The 14,958-nt window shown below is 40.5% G+C and overlaps 1 protein-coding gene across 3 annotated transcripts in view; it reads right to left on the bottom strand.

Annotated features, from left to right (window-relative positions):
• The window catches only part of LOC124306066 (protein MTSS 2), a 53,082-nt gene that overhangs the window by 4,152 nt on the left and 33,972 nt on the right, over positions 1–14,958 (bottom strand). For 2 of the 3 annotated variants that reach the window (XM_046766199.1, XM_046766201.1), the window contains 2 exons: positions 14,820–14,915; positions 14–326 (listed from right to left, as the gene is read on the bottom strand). In XM_046766199.1, the coding sequence (XP_046622155.1) occupies positions 14–326; positions 14,820–14,915 (409 nt within the window). The remainder of the gene's footprint in view (positions 1–13; positions 327–14,819; positions 14,916–14,958) is intronic. The other variant, XM_046766200.1, reaches the window with a different exon arrangement.

Below are 14,958 nucleotides of genomic sequence, written 5' to 3'. Positions count from 1 at the left end.
CATCAAAACTCACCGTTGTGGAGTCGGCGTGGGTGTCGGAGAAGTGCTTTCAAGAAGAAATGCCGGAGGTGGTGGAAGATTATCAGCTTCATCATGTGCTTCATCTCTGGTCACATCTTTTTTGTTATCATCGTTGTTTGTAGCGTTGGGATTATTTATAAGTGCATTAAATGTGCCGCCAATTATAGTTGAAGTGCGCCGGACCGGAGGAGCAGGCCTTACAGCTTGTTGCATTGATCCTCTGCGAGGCAGAAGAGTAGCACTCTTGTTTTGATTGTGATTTTGGTTCTGCTGTCGCGCAGAACATAAGCCCGTTGAAAGAGCGGCTGAAAAATTCAATACAACACAGGTGAACAATGGTGAACTCGTGACAAGTTAAACTTGTGTACAAGAGGATGAGAAACTATTTGGAAGAATGAGAATATGAATAATGAAAAACAAATCATTATCACACTTGGAAAACTGTACACAATAGACATTCGATTATACATAATCACTTTGATGATAACGCTAGACACATACGTTTTACGATTTGTTTGTCTCACAATTACTTTAGCATGATAGTTTGAATAACTGCTATTTATATTTATAACTGCTAGTCTTACATACTGCTATTTTAAATTTAGGAGTTTGACGAGTTTAAGCAAATTATACAAAAACAGAAAATGCGCTAATCGATAGCTCACGGATGCAACAGCTGACGTACGAAGGAATTACGATACATCTTAACCAACTGACTGAGGTTCCAAGAGTTCTATGAAGACTACTATCCTAAAGGATAAAAGCATCAGTGTATGAACTGCCACTGACTGCTTGTTACTTATAGCAGAATTTTTAGATAATTGTTAGGGGCATTCCCTTTTGGCTTGTTTGGAACTGAGGCCTGTTTGTATGATGATCGATTATGATGACCATTTCACGGTTGATTGGAACTCGAAACATACGAAAGTCTTTAAGATCAAAATGTTAAAGACAAAAAAAATCATCATCCCGGAATCGTTATGAGCGACTCCTCTGGAGTAACTGGATACGTAGGAATACGACGTGAGCGTTTGAAATGCCATGAAAGGAAATTTCATGGTTTTGGGGCTGTAACTTTTGATCCATTGCTCGCAGCGTATTGAGACTGCGCCTAATCGATTTCTCTCGCTAAATTACGTCAGAATTGTGCCAGAAAGAATTTATTCCAGCACTTTTCAAAATCGCGAAAATTTTCGCCAAAATACAACCTTCCTTTTTTTTTGACCAAAAAATCTTTCGTCTCAGAATTGATTTGTATGACCCTTTCCCGACCAATTGGACCCCCAGGAACTCGGAAAACGCAGCGAAAAGAGCGTGGGACCAACAGGAGAGAAATTACGAAGGGAAAAGCACCTGCTGAAAAATGTCGAATATACTAGTTTATGTTTTTTGGCTGTAACTTTTGATCCGTTGATCGCAGCGTATTGGGACTGCGCCTAATCGATTTCTCTCGCAAAATTACGTCAGAATTGTGCCAGAAAGAATTTATTCCAGCACTTTTCAAAATCGCGAAAATTTTCGCCAAAAATACAAAGGGGTTAACCTTCCTTTTTTTTTGACCAAAAAATCTTTCGTCTCAGAATTGATTTGTATGACCCTTTCCCGACCAATTGGACCCCCAGGAACTCGGAAAACGCAGCGAAAAGAGCGTGGGACCAACAGGAGAGAAATTACGAAGGGAAAAGCACCTGCTGAAAAATGTCGAAAATACTAGTTTATGTTTTTTGGCTGTAACTTTTGATCCGTTGATCGCAGCGTATTGGGACTGCGCCTAATCGATTTCTCTCGCAAAATTACGTCAGAATTGTGCCAGAAAGAATTTATTCCAGCACTTTTCAAAATCGCGAAAATTTTCGCCAAAAATACAAAGGGGTTAACCTTCCTTTTTTTTTGACCAAAAAATCTTTCGTCTCAGAATTGATTTGTATGACCCTTCCCCGACCAATTGGACCCCCAGGAACTCGGAAAACGCAGCGAAAAGAGCGTGGGACCAACAGGAGAGAAATTACGAAGGGAAAAGCACCTGCTGAAAAATGTCGAAAATACTAGTTTATGTTTTTTGGCTGTAACCTTTGATCCGTTGATCGCAGCGTATTGGGACTGCGCCTAATCGATTTCTTTCGCAAAATTACGTCAGAATTGTGCCAGAAAGAATTTATTCCAGCACTTTTCAAAATCGCGAAAATTTTCGCCAAAAATACAAAGGGGTTAACCTTCCTTTTTTTTTGACCAAAAAATCTTTCGTCTCAGAATTGATTTGTATGACCCTTTCCCGACCAATTGGACCCCCAGGAACTCGGAAAACGCAGCGAAAAGAGCGTGGAACCAACAGGAGAGAAATTACGAAGGGAAAAGCACCTGCTGAAAAATGTCGAAAATACTAGTTTATGTTTTATGGCTGTAACTTTTGATCCGTTGATCGCAGCGTATTGGGACTGCGCCTAATCGATTTCTCTCGCAAAATTACGTCAGAATTGTGCCAGAAAGAATTTATTCCAGCACTTTTCAAAATCGCGAAAATTTTCGCCAAAAATACAAAGGGGTTAACCTTCCTTTTTTTTTGACCAAAAAATCTTTCGTCTCAGAATTGATTTGTATGACCCTTTCCCGACCAATTGGACCCCCAGGAACTCGGAAAACGCTGCGAAAAGAGCGTGGGACCAACAGGAGAGAAATTACGAAGGGAAAAGCACCTGCTGAAAAATGTCGAAAATACTAGTTTATGTTTTTTGGCTGTAACTTTTGATCCGTTGATCGCAGCCTATTGGGACTGCGCCTAATCGATTTCTCTCGCAGAAGTACGTAAGAATTGAGCCAGAAAGAATTTATTCCAGCACTTTTCAAAATCGCGAAAATTTTCGCCAAAAATACAAAGGGGTTAACCTTCCTTTTTTTTTGACCAAAAAATCTTTCGTCTCAGAATTGATTTGTATGACCCTTTCCCGACCAATTGGACCCCCAGGAACTCGGAAAACGCAGCGAAAAGAGCGTGGGACCAACAGGAGAGAAATTACGAAGGGAAAAGCACCTGCTGAAAAATGTCGAATATACTAGTTTATGTTTTTTGGCTGTAACTTTTGATCCGTTGATCGCAGCGTATTGGGACTGCGCCTAATCGATTTCTCTCGCAAAATTACGTCAGAATTGTGCCAGAAAGAATTTATTCCAGCACTTTTCAAAATCGCGAAAATTTTCGCCAAAAATACAAAGGGGTTAACCTTCCTTTTTTTTTGACCAAAAAATCTTTCGTCTCAGAATTGATTTGTATGACCCTTTCCCGACCAATTGAACCCCCAGGAACTCGGAAAACGCAGCGAAAAGAGCGTGGGACCAACAGGAGAGAAATTACGAAGGGAAAAGCACCTGCTGAAAAATGTCGAAAATACTAGTTTATGTTTTTTGGCTGTAACTTTTGATCCGTTGATCGCAGCCTATTGGGACTGCGCCTAATCGATTTCTCTCGCAAAATTACGTCAGAATTGTGCCAGAAAGAATTTATTCCAGCACTTTTCAAAATCGCGAAAATTTTCGCCAAAAATACAAAGGGGTTAACCTTCCTTTTTTTTTGACCAAAAAATCTTTCGTCTCAGAATTGATTTGTATGACCCTTTCCCGACCAATTGGACCCCCAGGAACTCGGAAAACGCAGCGAAAAGAGCGTGGGACCAACAGGAGAGAAATTACGAAGGGAAAAGCACCTGCTGAAAAATGTCGAAAATTCTAGTTTATGTTTTTTGGCTGTAACTTTTGATCCGTTGATCGCAGCCTATTGGGACTGCGCCTAATCGATTTCTCTCGCAGAATTACGTAAGAATTGTGCCAGAAAGAATTTATTCCAGCACTTTTCAAAATCGCGAAAATTTTCGCCAAAAATACAAAGGGGTTAACCTTCCTTTTTTTTTGACCAAAAAATCGTTCGTCTCAGAATTGATTTGTATGACCCTTTCCCGACCAATTGGACCCCCAGGAAGTCGGAAAACGCAGCGAAAAGAGCGTGGGACCAACAGGAGAGAAATTACGAAGGGAAAAGCACCTGCTGAAAAATGTCGAAAATACTAGTTTATGTTTTTTGGCTGTAACTTTTGATCCGTTGATCGCAGCGTATTGGGACTGCGCCTAATCGATTTCTCTCGCAAAATTACGTCAGAATTGTGCCAGAAAGAATTTATTCCAGCACTTTTCAAAATCGCGAAAATTTTCGCCAAAAATACAAAGGGGTTAACCTTCCTTTTTTTCTGACCAAAAAATCTTTCGTCTCAGAATTGATTTGTATGACCCATTTCCGACCAATCGGACCCCAGGAACTCGGAAAACGCAGCGAAAAGAGCGTGGGACCAACAGGAGAGAAATTACGAAGGGAAAAGCACCTGCTGAAAAATGTCGAAAATACTAGTTTATGTTTTTTGGCTGTAACTTTTGATCCGTTGATCGCAGCCTATTGGGACTGCGCCTAATCGATTTCTCTCGCAAAATTACGTCAGAATTGTGCCAGAAAGAATTTATTCCAGCACTTTTCAAAATCGCGAAAATTTTCGCCAAAAATACAAAGGGGTTAACCTTCCTTTTTTTTTGACCAAAAAATCTTTCGTCTCAGAATTGATTTGTATGACCCTTTCCCGACCAATTGGACCCCCAGGAACTCGGAAAACGCAGCGAAAAGAGCGTGGGACCAACAGGAGAGAAATTACGAAGGGAAAAGCACCTGCTGAAAAATGTCGAAAATTCTAGTTTATGTTTTTTGGCTGTAACTTTTGATCCGTTGATCGCAGCCTATTGGGACTGCGCCTAATCGATTTCTCTCGCAGAATTACGTAAGAATTGTGCCAGAAAGAATTTATTCCAGCACTTTTCAAAATCGCGAAAATTTTCGCCAAAAATACAAAGGGGTTAACCTTCCTTTTTTTTTGACTAAAAAATCGTTCGTCTCAGAATTGATTTGTATGACCCTTTCCCGACCAATTGGACCCCCAGGAAGTCGGAAAACGCAGCGAAAAGAGCGTGGGACCAACAGGAGAGAAATTACGAAGGGAAAAGCACCTGCTGAAAAATGTCGAAAATACTAGTTTATGTTTTTTGGCTGTAACTTTTGATCCGTTGATCGCAGCGTATTGGGACTGCGCCTAATCGATTTCTCTCGCAAAATTACGTCAGAATTGTGCCAGAAAGAATTTATTCCAGCACTTTTCAAAATCGCGAAAATTTTCGCCAAAAATACAAAGGGGTTAACCTTCCTTTTTTTCTGACCAAAAAATCTTTCGTCTCAGAATTGATTTGTATGACCCATTTCCGACCAATCGGACCCCAGGAACTCGGAAAACGCAGCGAAAAGAGCGTGGGACCAACAGGAGAGAAATTACGAAGGGAAAAGCACCTGCTGAAAAATGTCGAAAATACTAGTTTATGTTTTTTGGCTGTAACTTTTGATCCGTTGATCGCAGCCTATTGGGACTGCGCCTAATCGATTTCTCTCGCAAAATTACGTCAGAATTGTGCCAGAAAGAATTTATTCCAGCACTTTTCAAAATCGCGAAAATTTTCGCCAAAAATACAAAGGGGTTAACCTTCCTTTTTTTTTGACCAAAAAATCTTTCGTCTCAGAATTGATTTGTATGACCCTTTCCCGACCAATTGGACCCCCAGGAACTCGGAAAACGCTGCGAAAAGAGCGTGGGACCAACAGGAGAGAAATTACGAAGGGAAAAGCACCTGCTGAAAAATGTCGAAAATACTAGTTTATGTTTTTTGGCTGTAACTTTTGATCCGTTGATCGCAGCCTATTGGGACTGCGCCTAATCGATTTCTCTCGCAGAAGTACGTAAGAATTGTGCCAGAAAGAATTTATTCCAGCACTTTTCAAAATCGCGAAAATTTTCGCCAAAAATACAAAGGGGTTAACCTTCCTTTTTTTTTGACCAAAAAATCTTTCGTCTCAGAATTGATTTGTATGACCCTTTCCCGACCAATTGGACCCCCAGGAACTCGGAAAACGCAGCGAAAAGAGCGTGGGACCAACAGGAGAGAAATTACGAAGGGAAAAGCACCTGCTGAAAAATGTCGAAAATACTAGTTTATGTTTTTTGGCTGTAACCTTTGATCCGTTGATCGCAGCGTATTGGGACTGCGCCTAATCGATTTCTTTCGCAAAATTACGTCAGAATTGTGCCAGAAAGAATTTATTCCAGCACTTTTCAAAATCGCGAAAATTTTCGCCAAAAATACAAAGGGGTTAACCTTCCTTTTTTTTTGACCAAAAAATCTTTCGTCTCAGAATTGATTTGTATGACCCTTTCCCGACCAATTGGACCCCCAGGAACTCGGAAAACGCAGCGAAAAGAGCGTGGAACCAACAGGAGAGAAATTACGAAGGGAAAAGCACCTGCTGAAAAATGTCGAAAATACTAGTTTATGTTTTATGGCTGTAACTTTTGATCCGTTGATCGCAGCGTATTGGGACTGCGCCTAATCGATTTCTCTCGCAAAATTACGTCAGAATTGTGCCAGAAAGAATTTATTCCAGCACTTTTCAAAATCGCGAAAATTTTCGCCAAAAATACAAAGGGGTTAACCTTCCTTTTTTTTTGACCAAAAAATCTTTCGTCTCAGAATTGATTTGTATGACCCTTTCCCGACCAATTGGACCCCCAGGAACTCGGAAAACGCTGCGAAAAGAGCGTGGGACCAACAGGAGAGAAATTACGAAGGGAAAAGCACCTGCTGAAAAATGTCGAAAATACTAGTTTATGTTTTTTGGCTGTAACTTTTGATCCGTTGATCGCAGCCTATTGGGACTGCGCCTAATCGATTTCTCTCGCAGAAGTACGTAAGAATTGAGCCAGAAAGAATTTATTCCAGCACTTTTCAAAATCGCGAAAATTTTCGCCAAAAATACAAAGGGGTTAACCTTCCTTTTTTTTTGACCAAAAAATCTTTCGTCTCAGAATTGATTTGTATGACCCTTTCCCGACCAATTGGACCCCCAGGAACTCGGAAAACGCAGCGAAAAGAGCGTGGGACCAACAGGAGAGAAATTACGAAGGGAAAAGCACCTGCTGAAAAATGTCGAATATACTAGTTTATGTTTTTTGGCTGTAACTTTTGATCCGTTGATCGCAGCGTATTGGGACTGCGCCTAATCGATTTCTCTCGCAAAATTACGTCAGAATTGTGCCAGAAAGAATTTATTCCAGCACTTTTCAAAATCGCGAAAATTTTCGCCAAAAATACAAAGGGGTTAACCTTCCTTTTTTTTTGACCAAAAAATCTTTCGTCTCAGAATTGATTTGTATGACCCTTTCCCGACCAATTGAACCCCCAGGAACTCGGAAAACGCAGCGAAAAGAGCGTGGGACCAACAGGAGAGAAATTACGAAGGGAAAAGCACCTGCTGAAAAATGTCGAAAATACTAGTTTATGTTTTTTGGCTGTAACTTTTGATCCGTTGATCGCAGCCTATTGGGACTGCGCCTAATCGATTTCTCTCGCAAAATTACGTCAGAATTGTGCCAGAAAGAATTTATTCCAGCACTTTTCAAAATCGCGAAAATTTTCGCCAAAAATACAAAGGGGTTAACCTTCCTTTTTTTTTGACCAAAAAATCTTTCGTCTCAGAATTGATTTGTATGACCCTTTCCCGACCAATTGGACCCCCAGGAACTCGGAAAACGCAGCGAAAAGAGCGTGGGACCAACAGGAGAGAAATTACGAAGGGAAAAGCACCTGCTGAAAAATGTCGAAAATTCTAGTTTATGTTTTTTGGCTGTAACTTTTGATCCGTTGATCGCAGCCTATTGGGACTGCGCCTAATCGATTTCTCTCGCAGAATTACGTAAGAATTGTGCCAGAAAGAATTTATTCCAGCACTTTTCAAAATCGCGAAAATTTTCGCCAAAAATACAAAGGGGTTAACCTTCCTTTTTTTTTGACCAAAAAATCGTTCGTCTCAGAATTGATTTGTATGACCCTTTCCCGACCAATTGGACCCCCAGGAAGTCGGAAAACGCAGCGAAAAGAGCGTGGGACCAACAGGAGAGAAATTACGAAGGGAAAAGCACCTGCTGAAAAATGTCGAAAATACTAGTTTATGTTTTTTGGCTGTAACTTTTGATCCGTTGATCGCAGCGTATTGGGACTGCGCCTAATCGATTTCTCTCGCAAAATTACGTCAGAATTGTGCCAGAAAGAATTTATTCCAGCACTTTTCAAAATCGCGAAAATTTTCGCCAAAAATACAAAGGGGTTAACCTTCCTTTTTTTCTGACCAAAAAATCTTTCGTCTCAGAATTGATTTGTATGACCCATTTCCGACCAATCGGACCCCAGGAACTCGGAAAACGCAGCGAAAAGAGCGTGGGACCAACAGGAGAGAAATTACGAAGGGAAAAGCACCTGCTGAAAAATGTCGAAAATACTAGTTTATGTTTTTTGGCTGTAACTTTTGATCCGTTGATCGCAGCCTATTGGGACTGCGCCTAATCGATTTCTCTCGCAAAATTACGTCAGAATTGTGCCAGAAAGAATTTATTCCAGCACTTTTCAAAATCGCGAAAATTTTCGCCAAAAATACAAAGGGGTTAACCTTCCTTTTTTTTTGACCAAAAAATCGTTCGTCTCAGAATTGATTTGTATGACCCTTTCCCGACCAATTGGACCCCCAGGAAGTCGGAAAACGCAGCGAAAAGAGCGTGGGACCAACAGGAGAGAAATTACGAAGGGAAAAGCACCTGCTGAAAAATGTCGAAAATACTAGTTTATGTTTTTTGGCTGTAACTTTTGATCCGTTGATCGCAGCGTATTGGGACTGCGCCTAATCGATTTCTCTCGCAAAATTACGTCAGAATTGTGCCAGAAAGAATTTATTCCAGCACTTTTCAAAATCGCGAAAATTTTCGCCAAAAATACAAAGGGGTTAACCTTCCTTTTTTTCTGACCAAAAAATCTTTCGTCTCAGAATTGATTTGTATGACCCATTTCCGACCAATCGGACCCCAGGAACTCGGAAAACGCAGCGAAAAGAGCGTGGGACCAACAGGAGAGAAATTACGAAGGGAAAAGCACCTGCTGAAAAATGTCGAAAATACTAGTTTATGTTTTTTGGCTGTAACTTTTGATCCGTTGATCGCAGCCTATTGGGACTGCGCCTAATCGATTTCTCTCGCAAAATTACGTCAGAATTGTGCCAGAAAGAATTTATTCCAGCACTTTTCAAAATCGCGAAAATTTTCGCCAAAAATACAAAGGGGTTAACCTTCCTTTTTTTTTGACCAAAAAATCTTTCGTCTCAGAATTGATTTGTATGACCCTTTCCCGACCAATTGGACCCCCAGGAACTCGGAAAACGCTGCGAAAAGAGCGTGGGACCAACAGGAGAGAAATTACGAAGGGAAAAGCACCTGCTGAAAAATGTCGAAAATACTAGTTTATGTTTTTTGGCTGTAACTTTTGATCCGTTGATCGCAGCCTATTGGGACTGCGCCTAATCGATTTCTCTCGCAGAAGTACGTAAGAATTGTGCCAGAAAGAATTTATTCCAGCACTTTTCAAAATCGCGAAAATTTTCGCCAAAAATACAAAGGGGTTAACCTTCCTTTTTTTTTGACCAAAAAATCTTTCGTCTCAGAATTGATTTGTATGACCCTTTCCCGACCAATTGGACCCCCAGGAACTCGGAAAACGCAGCGAAAAGAGCGTGGGACCAACAGGAGAGAAATTACGAAGGGAAAAGCACCTGCTGAAAAATGTCGAAAATACTAGTTTATGTTTTTTGGCTGTAACCTTTGATCCGTTGATCGCAGCGTATTGGGACTGCGCCTAATCGATTTCTTTCGCAAAATTACGTCAGAATTGTGCCAGAAAGAATTTATTCCAGCACTTTTCAAAATCGCGAAAATTTTCGCCAAAAATACAAAGGGGTTAACCTTCCTTTTTTTTTGACCAAAAAATCTTTCGTCTCAGAATTGATTTGTATGACCCTTTCCCGACCAATTGGACCCCCAGGAACTCGGAAAACGCAGCGAAAAGAGCGTGGAACCAACAGGAGAGAAATTACGAAGGGAAAAGCACCTGCTGAAAAATGTCGAAAATACTAGTTTATGTTTTATGGCTGTAACTTTTGATCCGTTGATCGCAGCGTATTGGGACTGCGCCTAATCGATTTCTCTCGCAAAATTACGTCAGAATTGTGCCAGAAAGAATTTATTCCAGCACTTTTCAAAATCGCGAAAATTTTCGCCAAAAATACAAAGGGGTTAACCTTCCTTTTTTTTTGACCAAAAAATCTTTCGTCTCAGAATTGATTTGTATGACCCTTTCCCGACCAATTGGACCCCCAGGAACTCGGAAAACGCAGCGAAAAGAGCGTGGGACCAACAGGAGAGAAATTACGAAGGGAAAAGCACCTGCTGAAAAATGTCGAAAATTCTAGTTTATGTTTTTTGGCTGTAACTTTTGATCCGTTGATCGCAGCCTATTGGGACTGCGCCTAATCGATTTCTCTCGCAAAATTACGTCAGAATTGTGCCAGAAAGAATTTATTCCAGCACTTTTCAAAATCGCGAAAATTTTCGCCAAAAATACAAAGGGGTTAACCTTCCTTTTTTTTTGACCAAAAAATCTTTCGTCTCAGAATTGATTTGTATGACCCTTTCCCGACCAATTGGACCCCCAGGAACTCGGAAAACGCTGCGAAAAGAGCGTGGGACCAACAGGAGAGAAATTACGAAGGGAAAAGCACCTGCTGAAAAATGTCGAAAATACTAGTTTATGTTTTTTGGCTGTAACTTTTGATCCGTTGATCGCAGCCTATTGGGACTGCGCCTAATCGATTTCTCTCGCAGAAGTACGTAAGAATTGTGCCAGAAAGAATTTATTCCAGCACTTTTCAAAATCGCGAAAATTTTCGCCAAAAATACAAAGGGGTTAACCTTCCTTTTTTTTTGACCAAAAAATCTTTCGTCTCAGAATTGATTTGTATGACCCTTTCCCGACCAATTGGACCCCCAGGAACTCGGAAAACGCAGCGAAAAGAGCGTGGGACCAACAGGAGAGAAATCACGAAGGGAAAAGCACCTGCTGAAAAATGTCGAATATACTAGTTTATGTTTTTTGGCTGTAACTTTTGATCCGTTGATCGCAGCGTATTGGGACTGCGCCTAATCGATTTCTCTCGCAAAATTACGTCAGAATTGTGCCAGAAAGAATTTATTCCAGCACTTTTCAAAATCGCGAAAATTTTCGCCAAAAATACAAAGGGGTTACCTTCCTTATTTTTTGACCAAAAAATCTTTCGTCTCAGAATTGATTTGTATGACCCTTTCCCGACCAATTGGACCCCCAGGAACTCGGAAAACGCAGCGAAAAGAGCGTGGGACCAACAGGAGAGAAATTACGAAGGGAAAAGCACCTGCTGAAAAATGTCGAAAATTCTAGTTTATGTTTTTTGGCTGTAACTTTTGATCCGTTGATCGCAGCCTATTGGGACTGCGCCTAATCGATTTTTCTCGCAGAATTACGTAAGAATTGTGCCAGAAAGAATTTATTCCAGCACTTTTCAAAATCGCGAAAATTTTCGCCAAAAATACAAAGGGGTTAACCTTCCTTTTTTTTTGACCAAAAAATCGTTCGTCTCAGAATTGATTTGTATGACCCTTTCCCGACCAATTGGACCCCCAGGAAGTCGGAAAACGCAGCGAAAAGAGCGTGGGACCAACAGGAGAGAAATTACGAAGGGAAAAGCACCTGCTGAAAAATGTCGAAAATACTAGTTTATGTTTTTTGGCTGTAACTTTTGATCCGTTGATCGCAGCGTATTGGGACTGCGCCTAATCGATTTCTCTCGCAAAATTACGTCAGAATTGTGCCAGAAAGAATTTATTCCAGCACTTTTCAAAATCGCGAAAATTTTCGCCAAAAATACAAAGGGGTTAACCTTCCTTTTTTTCTGACCAAAAAATCTTTCGTCTCAGAATTGATTTGTATGACCCATTTCCGACCAATCGGACCCCAGGAACTCGGAAAACGCAGCGAAAAGAGCGTGGGACCAACAGGAGAGAAATTACGAAGGGAAAAGCACCTGCTGAAAAATGTCGAAAATACTAGTTTATGTTTTTTGGCTGTAACTTTTGATCCGTTGATCGCAGCCTATTGGGACTGCGCCTAATCGATTTCTCTCGCAAAATTACGTCAGAATTGTGCCAGAAAGAATTTATTCCAGCACTTTTCAAAATCGCGAAAATTTTCGCCAAAAATACAAAGGGGTTAACCTTCCTTTTTTTTTGACCAAAAAATCTTTCGTCTCAGAATTGATTTGTATGACCCTTTCCCGACCAATTGGACCCCCAGGAACTCGGAAAACGCTGCGAAAAGAGCGTGGGACCAACAGGAGAGAAATTACGAAGGGAAAAGCACCTGCTGAAAAATGTCGAAAATACTAGTTTATGTTTTTTGGCTGTAACTTTTGATCCGTTGATCGCAGCCTATTGGGACTGCGCCTAATCGATTTCTCTCGCAGAAGTACGTAAGAATTGTGCCAGAAAGAATTTATTCCAGCACTTTTCAAAATCGCGAAAATTTTCGCCAAAAATACAAAGGGGTTAACCTTCCTTTTTTTTTGACCAAAAAATCTTTCGTCTCAGAATTGATTTGTATGACCCTTTCCCGACCAATTGGACCCCCAGGAACTCGGAAAACGCAGCGAAAAGAGCGTGGGACCAACAGGAGAGAAATTACGAAGGGAAAAGCACCTGCTGAAAAATGTCGAAAATACTAGCTTATGTTTTTTGGCTGTAACTTTTGATCCGTTGATCGCGGCCTATTGGGACTGCGCCTAATCGGTTTCTTTCGCAAAATTACGTCAGAATTGTGCCAGAAAGAATTTATTCCAGCACTTTTCAAAATCGCGAAAATTTTCGCCAAAAATACAAAGGGGTTAACCTTCCTTTTTTTTTGACCAAAAAATCGTACGTCTCAGAATTGATTTGTATGACCCTTTCCCGACCAATTGGACCCCCAGGAACTCGGAAAACGCAGCGAAAAGAGCGTGGGACCAACAGGAGAGAAATTACGAAGGGAAAAGCACCTGCTGAAAAATGTCGAAAATACTAGTTTATGTTTTTTGGCTGTAACTTTTGATCCGTTGATCGCAGCCTATTGGGACTGCGCCTAATCGATTTCTCTCGCAAAATTACGTCAGAATTGTGCCAGAAAGAATTTATTCCAGCACTTTTCAAAATCGCGAAAATTTTCGCCAAAAATACAAAGGGGTTAACCTTCCTTTTTTTTTGACCAAAAAATCTTTCGTCTCAGAATTGATTTGTATGACCCTTTCCCGACCAATTGGACCCCCAGGAACTCGGAAAACGCAGCGAAAAGAGCGTGGGACCAACAGGAGAGAAATTACGAAGGGAAAAGCACCTGCTGAAAAATGTCGAAAATTCTAGTTTATGTTTTTTGGCTGTAACTTTTGATCCGTTGATCGCAGCCTATTGGGACTGCGCCTAATCGATTTCTCTCGCAAAATTACGTCAGAATTGTGCCAGAAAGAATTTATTCCAGCACTTTTCAAAATCGCGAAAATTTTCGCCAAAAATACAAAGGGGTTAACCTTCCTTTTTTTCTGACCAAAAAATCTTTCGTCTCAGAATTGATTTGTATGACCCATTTCCGACCAATTGGACCCCAGGAACTCGGAAAACGCAGCGAAAAGAGCGTGGGACCAACAGGAGAGAAATTACGAAGGGAAAAGCACCTGCTGAAAAATGTCGAAAATACTAGTTTATGTTTTTTGGCTGTAACTTTTGATCCGTTGATGTCAGCGTCTTTGGATGGCACGATATTGATATCTCTCGCAAAATCACGTCGGAATATCACATCGAAGAATGGATTGCAGTATTTCTGAAAATCTTCGAAATCTTCAGAAAAAATTTAAAATGAGCCCTCTCCTCATTTTCATGCCAAGCAAAAAAATGTCCGTCCGTCAAACATGTTCTGGCTTCACTGAGATTAACCCAGGTAATTCGAGGGGAAATAGTGGAAGGTTTGTGTGAAAATAACACAATATCAAGGTTACAAAATGCCAGCACAATTATGAGGAAGAAAAAATCAGCGGCTGCTATACTTCATTTCAATATGGATTTACAGTTCAAGTAGACGGATTCCGAATGCGTTTAACGGCTATCTTATCACATATCACATGCAATTATAAATAAAAACACACAAAAACACTATACTTCCATGGAAAAGTAAAGAACTGGTATGAAATCGTGATGAGAGTTTCGCCATTTCGGCATGTCATGCCACTCGCATATATTCACTTGAATCCGAAAGTTTCAAAGATGCTTTCATTGAGAATTTCATTTAGAAGACGGTTGTTACATTTGTTTGACACATCTCGGATCCATAGACCTACATATTTGGTTGGGATAAAGGTCAAAAGAACATGGTAAATTACCAAAAATAGGTGGTTTTTAGAGGAAAATTGAAATGAAATAGAGTAATTTCTGAGGAAAAGGGGAACCACTGTGAAGCCTGCATATATCACTTGAAATGAATGTAAAGATTGAGGTACATGCTTTCGCTTTATCACTTCACCTTATTGTACTTATGCTCAAAAAAAAGTCGTATGCACCTACGGTTATTAATTAGCAATAACGCATATTAAAGCTTCACTGCATTTTATTTGTAGCAGTTCACAAAATTAGAATTTTCAAATAGCCATACCAATTCTTTATAATTGTTACATTACAATAGAAATGCTGTGCAAATAGACCAGAAGATACCAGCGGAAATGGGGATGCAGGACTCACCACTCATGGACACTGGACGGCGTAATGATGTATTGGTAGCATTTTCATGACGCAAAATACACTCGAAACCAGAACGTTCTTCGTTGTCCATAGTAACTACGCAAACACATGCAGAGCATATAAGCCATTCAATACAAAT

This window comes from Neodiprion virginianus, chromosome 5 (genome assembly GCF_021901495.1).
Source record: "Neodiprion virginianus isolate iyNeoVirg1 chromosome 5, iyNeoVirg1.1, whole genome shotgun sequence".
In the NCBI taxonomy this organism is placed as follows: Eukaryota; Metazoa; Arthropoda; class Insecta; order Hymenoptera; family Diprionidae; genus Neodiprion; species Neodiprion virginianus.
This window is presented reverse-complemented; position numbering and strand designations above follow the sequence as displayed.